The sequence below is a fragment of the Scyliorhinus torazame genome, chromosome 15 (assembly GCF_047496885.1).
Source record: "Scyliorhinus torazame isolate Kashiwa2021f chromosome 15, sScyTor2.1, whole genome shotgun sequence".
NCBI lineage: Eukaryota > Metazoa > Chordata > Chondrichthyes > Carcharhiniformes > Scyliorhinidae > Scyliorhinus > Scyliorhinus torazame.
Window position 1 is genome coordinate 6647696 of NC_092721.1, and position 15720 is coordinate 6663415.

The 15720-nt window shown below is 52.4% G+C and overlaps 1 protein-coding gene across 1 annotated transcript in view; it reads right to left on the reverse strand.

The window, feature by feature from the left end:
• Positions 1-13429, reverse strand: part of LOC140391491 (vitamin K-dependent protein S-like) — a 72623-nt gene extending 59194 nt beyond the window's left edge. The window contains exons 1-5 of the mRNA XM_072476013.1: positions 13261-13429; positions 11072-11229; positions 8661-8685; positions 3732-3794; positions 3135-3257 (exon numbers count right to left, since the gene is read on the reverse strand). Coding sequence (XP_072332114.1) covers positions 3135-3257; positions 3732-3794; positions 8661-8685; positions 11072-11229; positions 13261-13312 — 421 coding nt within the window. The 5' untranslated portion in view covers positions 13313-13429. The remainder of the gene's footprint in view (positions 1-3134; positions 3258-3731; positions 3795-8660; positions 8686-11071; positions 11230-13260) is intronic.
• Positions 13430-15720: the final 2291 nt, after the last annotated feature.

Consider the following 15720-nt stretch of genomic DNA (forward strand, 5'->3'; position numbering starts at 1 on the left):
ACTCCTCTGTCACAGCACTGTCCACTCCTCTGTCACAGCACTATCCACTCTGTCACAGCACTATCCACTCCTCTGTCGCAGCATTATCCACTCCTCTGTCACAGCACTATCCACTGCTCTGTCACAGCACTATCCACTCCTCTGTCACAGCACTATCCACTCCTCTGTCACAGGATTATCCACTCCTCTGTCACAGCACTGTCCACTCCTCTGTCGCAGCATTATCCACTCCTCTGTCACAGCACTGTCCACTCCTCTGTCACAGCACTGTCCACACCTCTGTCACAGCATTATCCACTCCTCTGTCACAGCATTATCCATTCCTCTGTCACAGCACAGTCCACTCCTCTGTCACAGCATTATCCACTCCTCTGTCACAGCACTATCCACTCCTCTGTCACAGCACTATCCACTCCTCTGTCACAGCATTATCCACTGCTCTGTCACAGCATTATCCACTGCTCTGTCACAGCATTATCCACTCCTCTGTCACAGCACTGTCCACTCCTCTGTCACAGCACTATCCACTCCTCTGTCACAGCACTATCCACTCCTCTGTCACAGCACTGTCCATTCCTCTGTCACAGCACTATCCACTCCTCTGTCACAGCATTATCCATTCCTCTGTCACAGCATTATCCACTCCTCTGTCACAGCATTATCCACTCCTCTGTCACAGCATTATCCACTCCTCTGTCACAGCACTATCCATTCCTCTGTCACAGCATTATCCATTCCTCTGTCACAGCATTATCCACTCCTCTGTCACAGCATTATCCACTCCTCTGTCACAGCACTATCCACTCCTCTGTCACAGCACTATCCACTCCTCTGTCACAGCATTATCCACTCCTCTGTCACAGCATTATCCATTCCTCTGTCACAGCACTATCCATTCCTCTGTCACAGCACTATCCACTCCTCTGTCACAGCATTATCCACTGCTCTGTCACAGCACTATCCACTGCTCTGTCACAGCACTATCCACTCCTCTGTCACAACACTATCCACTCCTCTGTCACAGCACTATCCACTCCTCTGTCACAGCACTATCCATTCCTCTGTCACAGCATTATCCACTCCTCTGTCACAGCATTATCCACTCCTCTGTCACAGCATTATCCACTGCTCTGTCACAGCACTATCCACTCCTCTGTCACAGCACTATCCACTCCTCTGTCACAGCATTATCCACTCCTCTGTCACAGCACTATCCATTCCTCTGTCACAGCATTATCCACTCCTCTGTCACAGCATTATCCACTCCTCTGTCACAGCATTATCCACTCCTCTGTCACAGCATTATCCACTCCTCTGTCACAGCACTATCCACTCCTCTGTCACAGCACTATCCATTCCTCTGTCACAGCACTATCCACTCCTCTGTCACAGCACTATCCACTCCTCTGTCACAGCATTATCCACTCCTCTGTCACAGCATTATCCACTCCTCTGTCACAGCACTATCCACTCCTCTGTCACAGCATTATCCACTCCTCTGTCACAGCACTATCCACTCCTCTGTCACAGCATTATCCACTCCTCTGTCACAGCATTATCCACTCCTCTGTCACAGCACTATCCACTCCTCTGTCACAGCATTATCCATTCCTCTGTCACAGCACTATCCACTCCTCTGTCACAGCACTATCCACTCCTCTGTCACAGCATTATCCACTCCTCTGTCACAGCATTATCCACTCCTCTGTCACAGCATTATCCACTCCTCTGTCACAGCACTATCCACTCCTCTGTCACAGCATTATCCACTCCTCTGTCACAGCACTATCCACTCCTCTGTCACAGCATTATCCATTCCTCTGTCACAGCATTATCCACACCTTTGTCACAGCACTATCCACTCCTCTGTCACAGCATTATCCACTACTCTGTCACAGCATTATCCACTCCTCTGTCACAGCATTATCCACTCCTCTGTCACAGCACTATCCACTCCTCTGTCACAGCATTATCCACTCCTCTGTCACAGCATTATCCACTCCTCTGTCACAGCATTATCCACTCCTCTGTCACAGCATTATCCACTCCTCTGTCACAGCACTATCCACTCCACTGTCACAGCATTATCCACACCTCTGTCACAGCATTATCCACTCCTCTGTCACAGCACTATCCACTCCTCTGTCACAGCATTATCCATTCCTCTGTCACAGCATTATCCACTCCTCTGTCACAGCACTATCCACTCCTCTGTCACAGCACTATCCACTCCTCTGTCACAGCACTATCCACTCCTCTGTCACAGCATTATCCACTCCTCTGTCACAGCATTATCCATTCCTCTGTCACAGCATTATCCACTCCTCTGTCACAGCATTATCCACTCCTCTGTCACAGCACTATCCATTCCTCTGTCACAGCATTATCCACTCCTCTGTCACAGCATTATCCACTCCTCTGTCACAGCACTATCCACTCCTCTGTCACAGCACTATCCACTCCTCTGTCACAGCATTATCCACTCCTCTGTCACAGCATTATCCATTCCTCTGTCACAGCATTATCCACTCCTCTGTCACAGCACTATCCATTCCTCTGTCACAGCATTATCCACTCCTCTGTCACAGCATTATCCACTCCTCTGTCACAGCACTATCCACTCCTCTGTCACAGCACTATCCACTCCTCTGTCACAGCATTATCCACTCCTCTGTCACAGCATTATCCATTCCTCTGTCACAGCACTATCCACTCCTCTGTCACAGCATTATCCACTCCTCTGTCACAGCATTATCCACTCCTCTGTCACAGCACTATCCACTCCTCTGTCACAGCATTATCCACTCCTCTGTCACAGCATTATCCACTGCTCTGTCACAGCACTATCCATTCCTCTGTCACAGCATTATCCACTCCTCTGTCACAGCATTATCCACTCCTCTGTCACAGCACTATCCACTCCTCTGTCACAGCACTATCCACTCCTCTGTCACAGCATTATCCACTCCTCTGTCACAGCATTATCCACTCCTCTGTCACAGCACTATCCATTCCTCTGTCACAGCATTATCCACTCCTCTGTCACAGCACTATCCATTCCTCTGTCACAGCATTATCCACTCCTCTGTCACAGCATTATCCACTCCTCTGTCACAGCATTATCTATACTGTACCTTGTCCGCAGGTACTGCCCTTCCATCCTGATTTGCAAATACATTTAAATCCACCCCGCCCATCCTCACAGCGTTCATATCCTGCCGGATTACACGGCAGCGGCGTGCACTGATTCGGGATATCTGTGAACCAAACAGAAAATGAGAATCGGCATTGGTACAATTTTTCCAATCGGAGTAATAAACTCCTATTGTGCTAACCACTGCGTCACCAGGGAACTCACACTGCCATAACGAGTTTACCTATCGAAGCAAGTTTAACTCCAGTTAACTTTACATTAATATTGTTTCCACGATGCTTCGCATTTACATTCCCATGACGCGAACACAGCAAAACATGGGGTGCAGTGCGGTGTCGCAAAAACACGTGGGTTCTGGGAACTGATAATAAAACAATTGATAAAGCTCTGAATTTACCATCAGCCCACGTGGACACTCCCTGATTAATCAGAATGTTCCCACCGCATCCCCGATCACAAGGCAGGCAAGCCTCAAACACGGATGTTAACCCTGTGATTTTCCAATTTCAGGCACTAAAGTTAACGGAGCTCCCCAAGGAGCGATTTCATTTCAGCCTCTGTCCATTTAGTAACTTACTGTGAATACACGTCCCAAGGTCAGAGTTCCCACTCCTGGCAGGGCCGTACTTCCGCAGGCATTCTGTGTGAGAAACATCACACCATCAATCAGCAGAATTACCAGATAACAATGATCACAAGTGGGGGCAGCACGGTGGCTCAGTGGTTAGCACTGCTGCCTCACGGCGCCAGGGTCCCAGGTTCGATCCCAGCCCCGGGTCACTGTCCGTGTGGGGTTCGCCCCCACAACCCAAAGATGTGCAGGGTAGGTGGATTGGCCACGCTAAATTGCCCCTTAATTAGAAAAAATTAATTGGGTACTCTAAATTTATTTTTTAAAATAACATTTTTTTATCGTGCGGAGTCACACACACACTGCGATTCTGTTTTCCTTCTCAAGTGTTTACCCAATTCCGTTTTGAAAGTTTTTTAAAATAAATAAAATAAAATCAATACCCAATTATTTTTTTCCAATTAAGGGGCAATTTAGTGCGGCCAATCCACCTACCCTGCACATCTTTGGGTTGTGGGGGTGAGATCGACGCAGACACGGGGAGAATGTGCAAACTCCACACGGACAGGGGCCGGGATCGAACCCGGGACCTCGGCCCCTTCAGGCAGCAGTGCTAACCACTGTGCCAACCACTAAAATCTCTGATTACTGACCAACTCAACTCCATTACTATTGAAACTGGCTGGTCCTGACTTAATGGCCTGTGAACGCTACAATATGGAAATGATACAAGTGTTCTCAACACTTCCTCCTACACAGTGTGTGCAAGTCTTTGAGGAAGTCAATGATTAATATTGTAAATTCTAGACAGCCATTCTTTAACTGCTTTCGGGTCGGGCCCCCCCAGACGTTGCGATTCCAGCTGGTGAATTTGACCTTTATCACCATTCTGTAATGACCCAGTGGATAACGGTCTGTTTTCAGACGTGACAAATGTCTGTTTGAACAGTCATCAGATCAATTCCCAGTCGTTAGGGGTCATTTTGTTTTTGTACCAAGTGTAAAATGGACAAATCCCAAATGGAGTCAAAGGAATTGACAATTGGGAAAGGTTAAACCGGCTGAGACACTTCAGGGAATAGAGAGAGAGGGACCCTGATAGAGGTCTTTATCAACCGGTTTGAGAGGCAACTGTGGAGATGATGTTTCCACTTGTGGGGAGTTCAAAACTAGAGGCAATAAAAATACTGGATTCGTCAATACACATTTGAACAGGGCAGCACGGTGGCGCAGTGGTTAGCACTGCTGCCTCACGGCGCCGAGGTCCCAGGTTCGATCCCGGCTCTGGGTCACTGTCCGCGTGGAGTTTGCACATTCTCCCCGTGTCTGTGTGGGTTTCGCCCCCACAACCCAAAGATTGCAGGGTAGGTGGATTGGCCACGCTAAATTGCCCCTTAATTGGAAAAAATATTGGGTACTCTATAAATATATATTTTTAAAATAGATCCATTTGAACATACAAACTAGGAACAGGATTGGCCACTCGGCCCCTCGAGTCTGCTCTCCCATTCAGTAAGACGGAGGCTGGTCTGATTGTAACACCAACCCCACATCCCACCCACCCCCAACTAACCTTTGGCTACATTGGTGTGAGGAATCCACCCTCCTCTGCCTTTAAATACTCCGTGGCCTTCCCACCTGTGGGGAAGAGAGATTCAGAGGCAAGGCCCGGAGAGAAAAATGTCTTCCATCTGGAGTTTAGAGACATTTCGGATTCTGCGGGGGATTGACAGGGTCGATGCTGAGTGGTTGTTTCCCCCTGTGGGAGAGCCGTGGACCAGAGGGCAGAATCTCAGAGTAAAGGGGTGCCCTTTCAAGACAGGGATGAGGAGGATTTTTTTTTCATACAACCACTGCAGTGTAGGAGGCCAGTCGACCCATCGAGTCTGCACCAACCCTACACCTTGCCTAGTCCTACACCCCCCCCCCCCATCCTATCCCCAGTAATTCCATCTAACCTTTTTGGACACTAGGGGCAATTTATCACGGTCAATCCACCTAACCTGCACATCTTTGGACTGTGGGAGGAAACCGGAGCGCCCGGAGGAAACCCACGCAGACACGGGGAGGATGTGCAGACTCCGCACAGACAGTGACCCAAGCCGGAATCGAACCTGGGACCCTAGCGCTGTGAAGCAGCAGTGCTAACCACTGTGCCACCTTATTCTCTGATTTTCTTCTCTGAGGGGAGCGAATCTGTAGAATTATTTACCGCAGAGAGCTGCAAAAACATTGTTGTTAAGTGTGCCCAAGGCTCAGACAGACAGATGATTAATCAGTGAGGGAATCAAGGATTATGGGGATAAGGCGGGAAAGTTGAGCTGTGGGTTATGTCAGATCAGTCACGAATCTCATTACACAGCGCTGAGGACCCGGGTTCGACCCAGCCCCGGATCACAGTCCGTGTAGAGTTTGCACATTCTCCCTGTGTCGCGTGGGTCTCACCCCCACAAATGTGCAGGGTAGGTGGATTGGCCACGCTAAATTGCCCCTTAATTGGAATTTGTTTTTAAAGTCACGATTTCATTGAATGGCAGAGCAGACTCGATGGGCCGAATGGCCTATTTCTGCTCCTATGTCTTATGGTCCAAATCTTAAATTGGAGACACCTTGGGCGGGATTCTCCGACCCCCCTCCGGGTCGGAGAATCACCGGGGGCGGCGTGAATCCCGCCCCCGCCAGCCGCCGAATTCTCCGGCATCGAAAATTCGGCGGGGGCGGGAATCGCGCCGCGCCGGCTGGTGACCCCCCCCCCCCCCCCCCCGGGCGATTCTCCGGTCCGCGATGGGCCGAAGTCCCGCTGCTGTCAGGCCAGTCCCGCCGGCGTGAATCAAACCACCTCCCTTACCGGCGGGACTGGCGGGCTCCGGGGGGATCCGCAAGCGGGCCTGTGCCATAGGGGCACTCTTTTCTTACCGCCTCGTCGGCCATTGCCTCCGCGATGGCCGCTGCGGAAGTGACCCCCCCCCCCCATGCATGCGCGGGGATGACGTCAGCAGCCGCCGACGCTCCCGCGCATGTGCGGCCTTCCGCCGACCGGCGAGGTCCCTTCGGCCCCGGCTGGTGTGGCGCCAGAGGCCTTTCCCGCCGGCTGCCGGCCCCTGGTTCTAGTATCTCCCACAAGGAAATCATGTTCTCAGCATCCACCCAGCCTTCAGGATCTCGTGTTTCAATAAGATCACCTCCCAGTCCTGAATAATTCAGGAGAAACGTCTTTACCCAGGGAGTGGGGAGAATGTGGGACTCGCTCCCACAGGGAGTGGGGAGAATGTGGGACTCGCTCCCACAGGGAGTGGGGAGAATGTGGGACTCGCTCCCACAGGGAGTGGGGAGAATGTGGGACTCGCTCCCACAGGGAGTGGGGAGAATGTGGGACTCGCTCCCACAGGGAGTGGGGAGAATGTGGGACTCGCTCCCACAGGGAGTGGGGAGAATGTGGGACTCGCTCCCACAGGGAGTGGGGAGAATGTGGAACTCGCTCCCACAGGGAGTGGGGAGAATGCGGAACTCGCTCCCACAGGGAGTGGGGAGAATGTGGGACTCGCTCCCACAGGGAGTGGGGAGAATGTGGGACTCGCTCCCACAGGGTGGGGAGAATGTGGAACTCGCTCCCACAGGGAGTGGGGAGAATGTGGGACTCGCTCCCACAGGGAGTGGGGAGAATGTGGGACTCGCTCCCACAGGGAGTGGGGAGAATGTGGGACTCGCTCCCACAGGGAGTGGGGAGAATGTGGGACTCGCTCCCACAGGGAGTGGGGAGAATGTGGGACTCGCTCCCACGGGGAGTGGGGAGAATGTGGGACTCACTCCCACAGGGAGTGGGGAGAATGTGGGACTCGCTCCCACAGGGAGTGGGGAAAATGTGGGACTCGCTCCCACAGGGAGTGGGGAGAATGTGGGACTCACTCCCACAGGGAGTGGGGAGAATGTGGAACTCGCTCCCACAGGGAGTGGGGAGAATGTGGGACTCGCTCCCACGGGGAGTGGGGAGAATGTGGGACTCACTCCCACAGGGAGTGGGGAGAATGTGGAACTCGCTCCCACAGGGAGTGGGGAGAATGTGGGACTCGCTCCCACAGGGAGTGGGGAGAATGTGGGACTCGCTCCCCGGGGAGTGGGGGGAATGTGGGACTCGCTCCCACAGGGAGTGGGGAGAATGTGGGACTCGCTCCCACAGGGAGTGGGGAGAATGTGGGACTCGCTCCCACAGGGAGTGGGGAGAATGTGGGACTCGCTCCCACAGGGAGTGGGGAGAATGTGGGACTCGCTCCCACAGGGAGTGGGGAGAATGTGGGACTCGCTCCCCGGGGAGTGGGGGGAATGTGGGACTCGCTCCCACAGGGAGTGGGGAGAATGTGGGACTCGCTCCCACAGGGAGTGGGGAGAATGTGGGACTCGCTCCCACAGGGAGTGTGGAGAATGTGGGACTCGCTCCCACAGGGAGTTGTTGACGTGAATAATATAGATACATTTAAGGGGAAGCCGGATAAACACACGAGGGAGAGAGGGATAGGAGGATATCTGATAGGATGAAATGAAGAGGGGGTGAGGAGGCTCGTGTGGGGCAAAAACACCAGCACGGAGCAACTGGGCCGATTGGCCTGTTCCTGTGCTGTAAATACTCCGTTGATGTGGTAATTATTTGTTTTGAGTAACAATCCTAACCTCAGGGCAGAGGGTTCGGGGAGGTGACAGGTGTGGCCGCTGCATTCAGTAATAATTGAATCATCACAACCTTTGAATTATACACGTTAGACTTTAAACCTCCCGCTCTGCGGGTCAGTCACCTGTTTATAGAAACCACCCAATCCCAACGTACAAAGTAAAATAGAGAGTTTTTTTCTGTAACATTTGAGACTCAGACAGCAAGTTAAAATCTCACCAAGTGTATGAAATGTTTTCAAAAACTTTGTTTGATACAAAGAGTGAACTCACCCGTATATTTTGGATAAAAGTAATTCTGTGGAGAGAGGAGACGGCGTATCACATGTGGAGAGAAAAATCATCAAATATCCGACAATATTGACACTACAGTAAGAGAATGAGTTCTTTCCGTCAAAGTCATGAGCTCTATGACAGGGCAACGGAGAAGCAGAGGGAGATTACGCAGTCCAGGACCCGCTGGGGATTCAGTCGTCTCGCTCAACATATTCACATGCAATAAACAGATATAACCTGCATTTATATGGCGCCTTTCAAAACCTCTCAAGGCATGTTACATTGAAGCAATTATTTTTAAAGTGTAGTCGCTGTCCTTTTATTATTTTAATGGATGTGGGTGTCGCTGGCAAGGACAGCATTTATCGCCCAGCCCTAACTGCCCCTGAGAAAGGTGGTGGTGAGCTGCCTCCTTGAACCACTGCAGTCCCTGTGGTGTAGGTACACCCACTGTGCTGTACAATTCTGAGGTTTATAACTACGGATATGGGGCAAATCCTTTCAGGAGGGTACTGCCCTCATCCAATAGGATCTCAGAATGAATTAAAGAATTATGTGCTTTGAAACCTTTAACTAAAATAGATACTGCCAGAGAATTGATCGAAATGTTTTAAAAATAAATTTATAGTATCCAATTCATTTTTTCCAATTAAGGGGCAATTTAGTGTGGCCAATCCACCTACCCTGCACATCTTTGGGTTGTGGGGGCAAAACCCACGGAAACACGGGGAGAATGTGCAAACTCCACACGGACAGTGACCCAGAGCCGGGATCGAACCTGGGACCTCGGCGCCGTGAGGCAGCAGTGCTAACCACTGCGCCAACATGCTGCCGACAATTGAGTGAAAATAATGTCAAATATTCCAATGGGATGTCCAGGCATAGACTGATAATGCAAGGACAAATCTGGAATAACAAATATAAATTATGAAAACAGTATTTCAATAAACAACTCACCAAGGTTCCTCAGGCAGCACCTTCCAAACCCACGACCACTACCATCTAGAAGGACAAGAGCAGCAGATACCTGGGAACCCCACCACCCGGAGGTTCCCCTCCAAGTCACTCACCACCCTGACTTGGAAATATATCGGCCGTTCCTTCACTGTCGCTGGGTCAAAATCCTGGAACTCCCTCCCTAACAGCACAGTAGGTGTACCTACACCATTGGACTGCAGCGGTTCAAGAAGGCAGCTCACCACCTTCTGAAGGGCAACTAGGGATGGGTAATAAATGCTGGTCCCAGCGACTCCCACATCTACGAATGAATAAAAAAAGACACATTACAAAGAATTCTGCAGCCAAGGCAGCCAGTTTAGACAGAGATCAGCCATGATGTCAATCAACAGGAGCAGGACAGGTTCAAGCGGCTGAATGGCCTCCTCCTGCTCCTATCCCTCATGGTCTCTGCTGAAGCAGCTTTGGGTCAATGAAAGGGCATCAAGAATTTGAATTATAAAGAAAATAAGTCAGAAATGTGGGTGTTGGAATTGAGAGCTGATACCAGTGACTGAACTATAATAACCTCAGTGCCTGCCAGTGATCACATTCTCCCTGTAAATGACCTTGTTTTCACATCGACAGTTACAATAAAGAGAATTGCCGGAGGAGCCGGAGATTTAGCCGGGGATGAATCAAACTGAAAGTTTTGACACAATCACAGTGAAGCAGCGAAACATTTCAGATAAAAGAATGAATTCTCTCAGAAATCTCGCTGTCATTTTTCCTGGGTATTTATTTAAAGGACGTTTTAATTTGTGGCCTTGAGTTTGGGAACACAGACTCCCCCGTACCAGCCTCCCCGAACAGGCGCCGGAATGTGGCGACTAGGGGCTTTTCACAGTAACTTCATTTGAAGCCTACTTGTGACAATAAGCGATTTTCAATTTCATTTCCAGACCTAAACGCTGAAATGTAACGCCTTCGAGCGACTCTCACAATCGTCTTCTGGATGCTTTGTTGAAGCGGATGTTTGATCAAGCAAAATAAATGACAGAACGGCAAGTTTGGAATGTGAGGCAGAATTGGAAATAAAGGAGCCTGTGTCACACACACACCAAGGCCGCAGAAAATACTTTTCACTGTATTTCGGTACATGTGACAATAAATCTAATCAAATTGCCCCGAACGGGGGCAGGGGAGTGACTAACATCGTCCCGGGCACAAATCCAACAGTCTGCACTCAGTTTAAATGTGAAAGTAAAGAATTTGCACCGTTTCCCCTGAGATTGAGTGGAGCCGGCTGAAAGGCTAGACTGTTAGTGTCCCCGGGAGCGTTCCCTTCTCTGCTTGAACATCACTTTATAAATATACACATCGCAGAGGGAGCAGTAGAAATGTGGGAATAGCTCCATCCACAAGCTGCCAGCTCCTGGCTGTGCGAGCTGGGGGGGGGGGACTTTCTCTACCGTTTCTGGGTCGTTTTCGAAAACCTCTCTGGCCTCCTCTTTGTTGCAGGATTCTTCCACACATTCTCGCTCCAAATGTCCCTGACGGGTCTCCTCAAAAACCTGGTTAGACCGTCTGACCCGACTGAGGAAACTGGAAGCCACTCTGTGGGTCACAACTGCAGACAAAGGAAGAGAGACAGAGAGTCAGAGGCAGGGGGTCAGGGAGAGGGGGTCAGAGACAGAGAGGGGGGTCAGAGACAGAGAGTGGGTCAGAGACAGAGAGAGGGGGTCAGAGACAGAGAGGGGGTCAGAGACAGAGAGGGGGTCAGAGACAGAGAGTGGGTCAGAGACAGAGAGAGGGGGTCAGAGACAGAGAGAGGGGGACAGAGACAGAGAGGGGGGTCAGAGACAGAGAGGGGGCCAGAGAAAGAGAGTGGGTCAGAGACAGAGAGAGGGGGTCAGAGACAGAGAGGGGGGTCAGAGACAGAGAGAGGGGGACAGAGACAGAGAGGGGGTCAGAGACAGAGAGGGGGGGTCAGAGACAGAGAGGGGGCCAGAGAAAGAGAGGGAGGTCAGAGACAGAGAGGGGGGTCAGAGACAGAGAGAGGGGGTCAGAGACAGAGAGGGGTTCAGAGAGAGGGGGTCAGAGACAGAGAGGGGGGTCAGAGAGAGGGGGGTCAGAGACAGAGAGAGGGGGTCAGAGACAGAGAGGGGTTCAGAGACAGAGAGGGGGTCAGAGACTGAGAGGGGGTCAGAGACTGAGAGGGGGTCAGAGACTGAGAGGGAGGTCAGAGACAGAGAGGGAGGTCAGAGACAGAGAGGGGGGTCAGAGACAGAGAGGGAGGTCAGAGACAGAGAGGGGGGTCAGAGACAGAGAGAGGGGGACAGAGACAGAGAGGGAGGTCAGAGACAGAGAGGGGGGTCAGAGACAGAGAGGGGGCCAGAGAAAGAGAGGGAGGTCAGAGACAGAGAGGGGGGTCAGAGACAGAGAGAGGGGGTCAGAGACAGAGAGGGGTTCAGAGAGAGGGGGTCAGAGACAGAGAGGGTGGTCAGAGAGAGGGGGGTCAGAGAGAGGGGGTCAGAGACAGAGAGGGGGTCATAGACAGAGAGGGGGGGGGTCAGAGAGAGGGGGTCAGAGACAGAGAGAGGGGTCAGAGACAGAGAGAGGGGGTCAGAGACAGAGAGGGGGGTCAGAGAGAGGGGGTCAGAGACAGAGAGAGGGGTCAGAGACAGAGAGAGGGGTTCAGAGACAGAGAGGGGGTCAGAGACAGAGAGGGGGGGTCAGAGACAGAGAGGGAGATCAGAGAGAGGGGGTCAGAGACAGAGAGGGAGGTCAGGGAGAGGGGGTCAGAGACAGAGAGAGGGGGTCAGAGACAGAGAGAGGGGTCAGAGACAGAGGGTGGGTTAGAGACAGAGAGAGGGGGTCAGAGACAGAGAGAGGGGTCAGAGACAGAGAGGGGGGGTCAGAGAGGGGGGGTCAGAGACAGAGAGAGGGGTCAGAGACAGAGAGGGGGTTAGAGAGAGGGGGTCAGAGACAGAGAGGGGGTCAGAGACAGAGAGGGGGGGTCAGAGACAGAGGGGGGGTCAGAGACACGGGGGGGGGTCAGAGACAGAGAGGGTCAGAGACAGAGGGGGGTCAGAGACAGAGAGAGGGGTCAGAGACAGAGAGGGTCAGAGACAGAGGGGGGGTCAGAGACAGAGAGAGGGGTCAGAGACAGAGAGGGGGTTAGAGAGAGGGGGTCAGAGACAGAGAGGGGGTCAGAGACAGAGATGGGGGGTCAGAGACAGAGGGGGGTCAGAGACAGAGGGGGGGTCAGAGACAGAGAGGGTCAGAGACAGAGGGGGGGTCAGAGACAGAGAGGGTCAAAGACAGAGGGGGGTGGCAGAGACAGAGAGGGGTTCAGAGACAGAGAGAGGGTCAGAGACAGAGAGAGGGGTCAGAGACAGAGAGGGTCAGAGACAGAGGGGGGGTCAGAGACAGAGAGGGTCAAAGACAGAGGGGGGTGGCAGAGACAGAGAGGGGTTCAGAGACAGAGAGAGGGTGAGAGACAGAGAGGGGGGTCAGAGACAGAGGGGGGGGTCAGAGACAGAGGGGGGGGTCAGAGACAGAGAGGGGGTCAGAGACAGAGAGGGTCAGAGACAGAGAGGGTCAGAGAGAGGGGGGCAGAGAGAGGGGGCTGACGGGCTGGGTCGCAGGTCTCACTTACACTGCAGGGACTCGGGGCTGCCGAGCAGCAGCAGGAACAGGGAGACCAGCATCTTGTGTCGCTCAGACTGCCGGCCAGAGCGGAGCTCTGCCTCTCAGTCTGCACCAATTAGCACAAAGACAGAGAGCAGAATAAACATTACAGATTCCAAACCCATCTCCTCATTAACTCTTCCCTCACTGGCAGAATGCAGCAACGTCCCTCACTGGCCGATTGCAGCAACTTCCCTCACTGGCAGATTGCAGCAACGTCCCTCACTGGCAGATTCCAGCAACGTCCCTCACTGGCAGATTGCAGCAACTTCCCTCACTGGCCGATTGCAGCAACTTCCCTCACTGGCCGATTGCAGCAACTTCCCTCACTGGCAGATTGCAGCAACTTCCCTCACTGGCCGATTGCAGCAACTTCCCTCACTGGCCGATTGCAGCAACTTCCCTCACTGGCAGATTGCAGCAACTTCCCTCACTGGCAGAATGCAGCAACTTCCCTCACTGGCAGATTGCAGCAACTTCCCTCACTGGCAGATTGCAGCAACTTCCCTCACTGGCAGATTGCAGCAACTTCCCTCACTGGCAGAATGCAGCAACTTCCCTCACTGGCAGATTGCAGCAACTTCCCTCACTGGCAGATTGCAGCAACTTCCCTCACTGGCAGAATGCAGCAACTTCCCTCACTGGCAGATTGCAGCAACGTCCCTCACTGGCAGATTGCAGCAACTTCCGTCACTGGCAGATTGCAGCAACGTCCCTCACTGGTAGATTGCAGCAACCTCCCTCACTGGCAGACTGCAGCAACTTCCCTCACTGGCAGATTGCAGCAACCTCCCTCACTGGCAGATTGCAGCAACGTCCCTCACTGGCAGATTGCAACAACTTCCCTCACTGGTAGATTGCAGCAACTTCCCTCACTGGCAGAATGCAGCAACTTCCCTCACTGGCAGATTGCAGCAACCTCCCTCACTGGCAGATTGCAGCAACGTCCCTCACTGGCAGATTGCAACAACTTCCCTCACTGGCAGATTGCAGCAACTTCCCTCACTGGCAGATTGCAGCAACATCCCTCACTGGCAGATTGCAGCAACATCCCTCACTGGCAGAATGCAGCAACGTCCCTCACTGGCAGATTGCAGCAACATCCCTCACTGGCAGATTGCAGCAACTTCCCTCACTGGCAGATTGCAGCAACGTCCCTCACTGGTAGATTGCAGCAACGTCCCTCGCTGGCAGATTGCAGCAACTTCCCTCACTGGCAGATTGCAGCAACTTCCCTCACTGGCAGATTGCAGCAACGTCCCTCACTGGCAGATTGCAGCAACCTCCCTCACTGGCAGATTGCAGCAACTTCCCTCACTGGCAGATTCCAGCAACGTCCCTCACTGGCAGATTGCAGCAACTTCCCTCACTGGCAGATTGCAGCAACGTCCCTCACTGGCAGAATGCAACAACATCCCTCACTGGCAGATTGCAGCAACTTCCCACACTGGCAGATTGCAGCAACTTCCCTCACTGGCAGATTGCAGCAACTTCCCTCACTGGCAGATTGCAGCAACTTCCCTCACTGGCAGATTGCAACAACGTCCCTCACTGGCAAATTGCAGCAACGTCCCTCACTGGCACATTACAGCAATGTCCCTCACTGGCAGAATACAGCAACTTCCCTCACTGGCAGATTGCAGCAACGTCCCTCACTGGCAGATTGTAGCAACTTCCCTCACTGGCAGATTGCAGCAACGTCCCTCACTGGCAGAATGCAGCAACTTCCCTCACTGGCAGATTGCAGCAACCTCCCTCACTGGCAGATTGCAGCAACTTCCCTCACTGGCAGAATGCAGCAACGTCACTCACTGGCAGATTGTAGCAACGTCCCTCACTGGCACATTGCAGCAACGTCCCTCACTGGCAGAATGCAGCAACTTCCCTCACTGGCAGATTGCAGCAACCTCCCTCACTGGCAGATTGCAGCAACCTCCCTCACTGGCAGATTGCAGCAACCTCCCTCACTGGCAGATTGCAGCAACTTCCCTCACTGGCAGATTGCACCAACGTCCCTCACTGGCAGATTGCAGCAACTTCCCTCACTGGCAGATTGCAGCAACTTCCCTCACTGGCAGATTGCAGCAACTTCCCTCACTGGCAGATTGCAGCAACGTCCCTCACTGGCAGATTGCAGCAACCTCCCTCACTGGCAGATAGAACATAGAACAATACAGCGCAGTACAGGCCCTTCGGCCCACGATGTTGCACCGAAACAAAAGCCATCCAACCTACACTATGCCATTATCATCCATATGTTTATCCAATAAACTTTTAAATGCCCTCAATGTTGGCGAGTTCACCACTGTAGCAGGTAGGGCATTCCACGGCCTCACTACTCTTTGCGTAAAGAACCTACCTCTGACCTCTGTCCTATATCTATTACCCCTCAGTTTAAAGTTATGTCCCCTCGTGCCAGCCATATCCA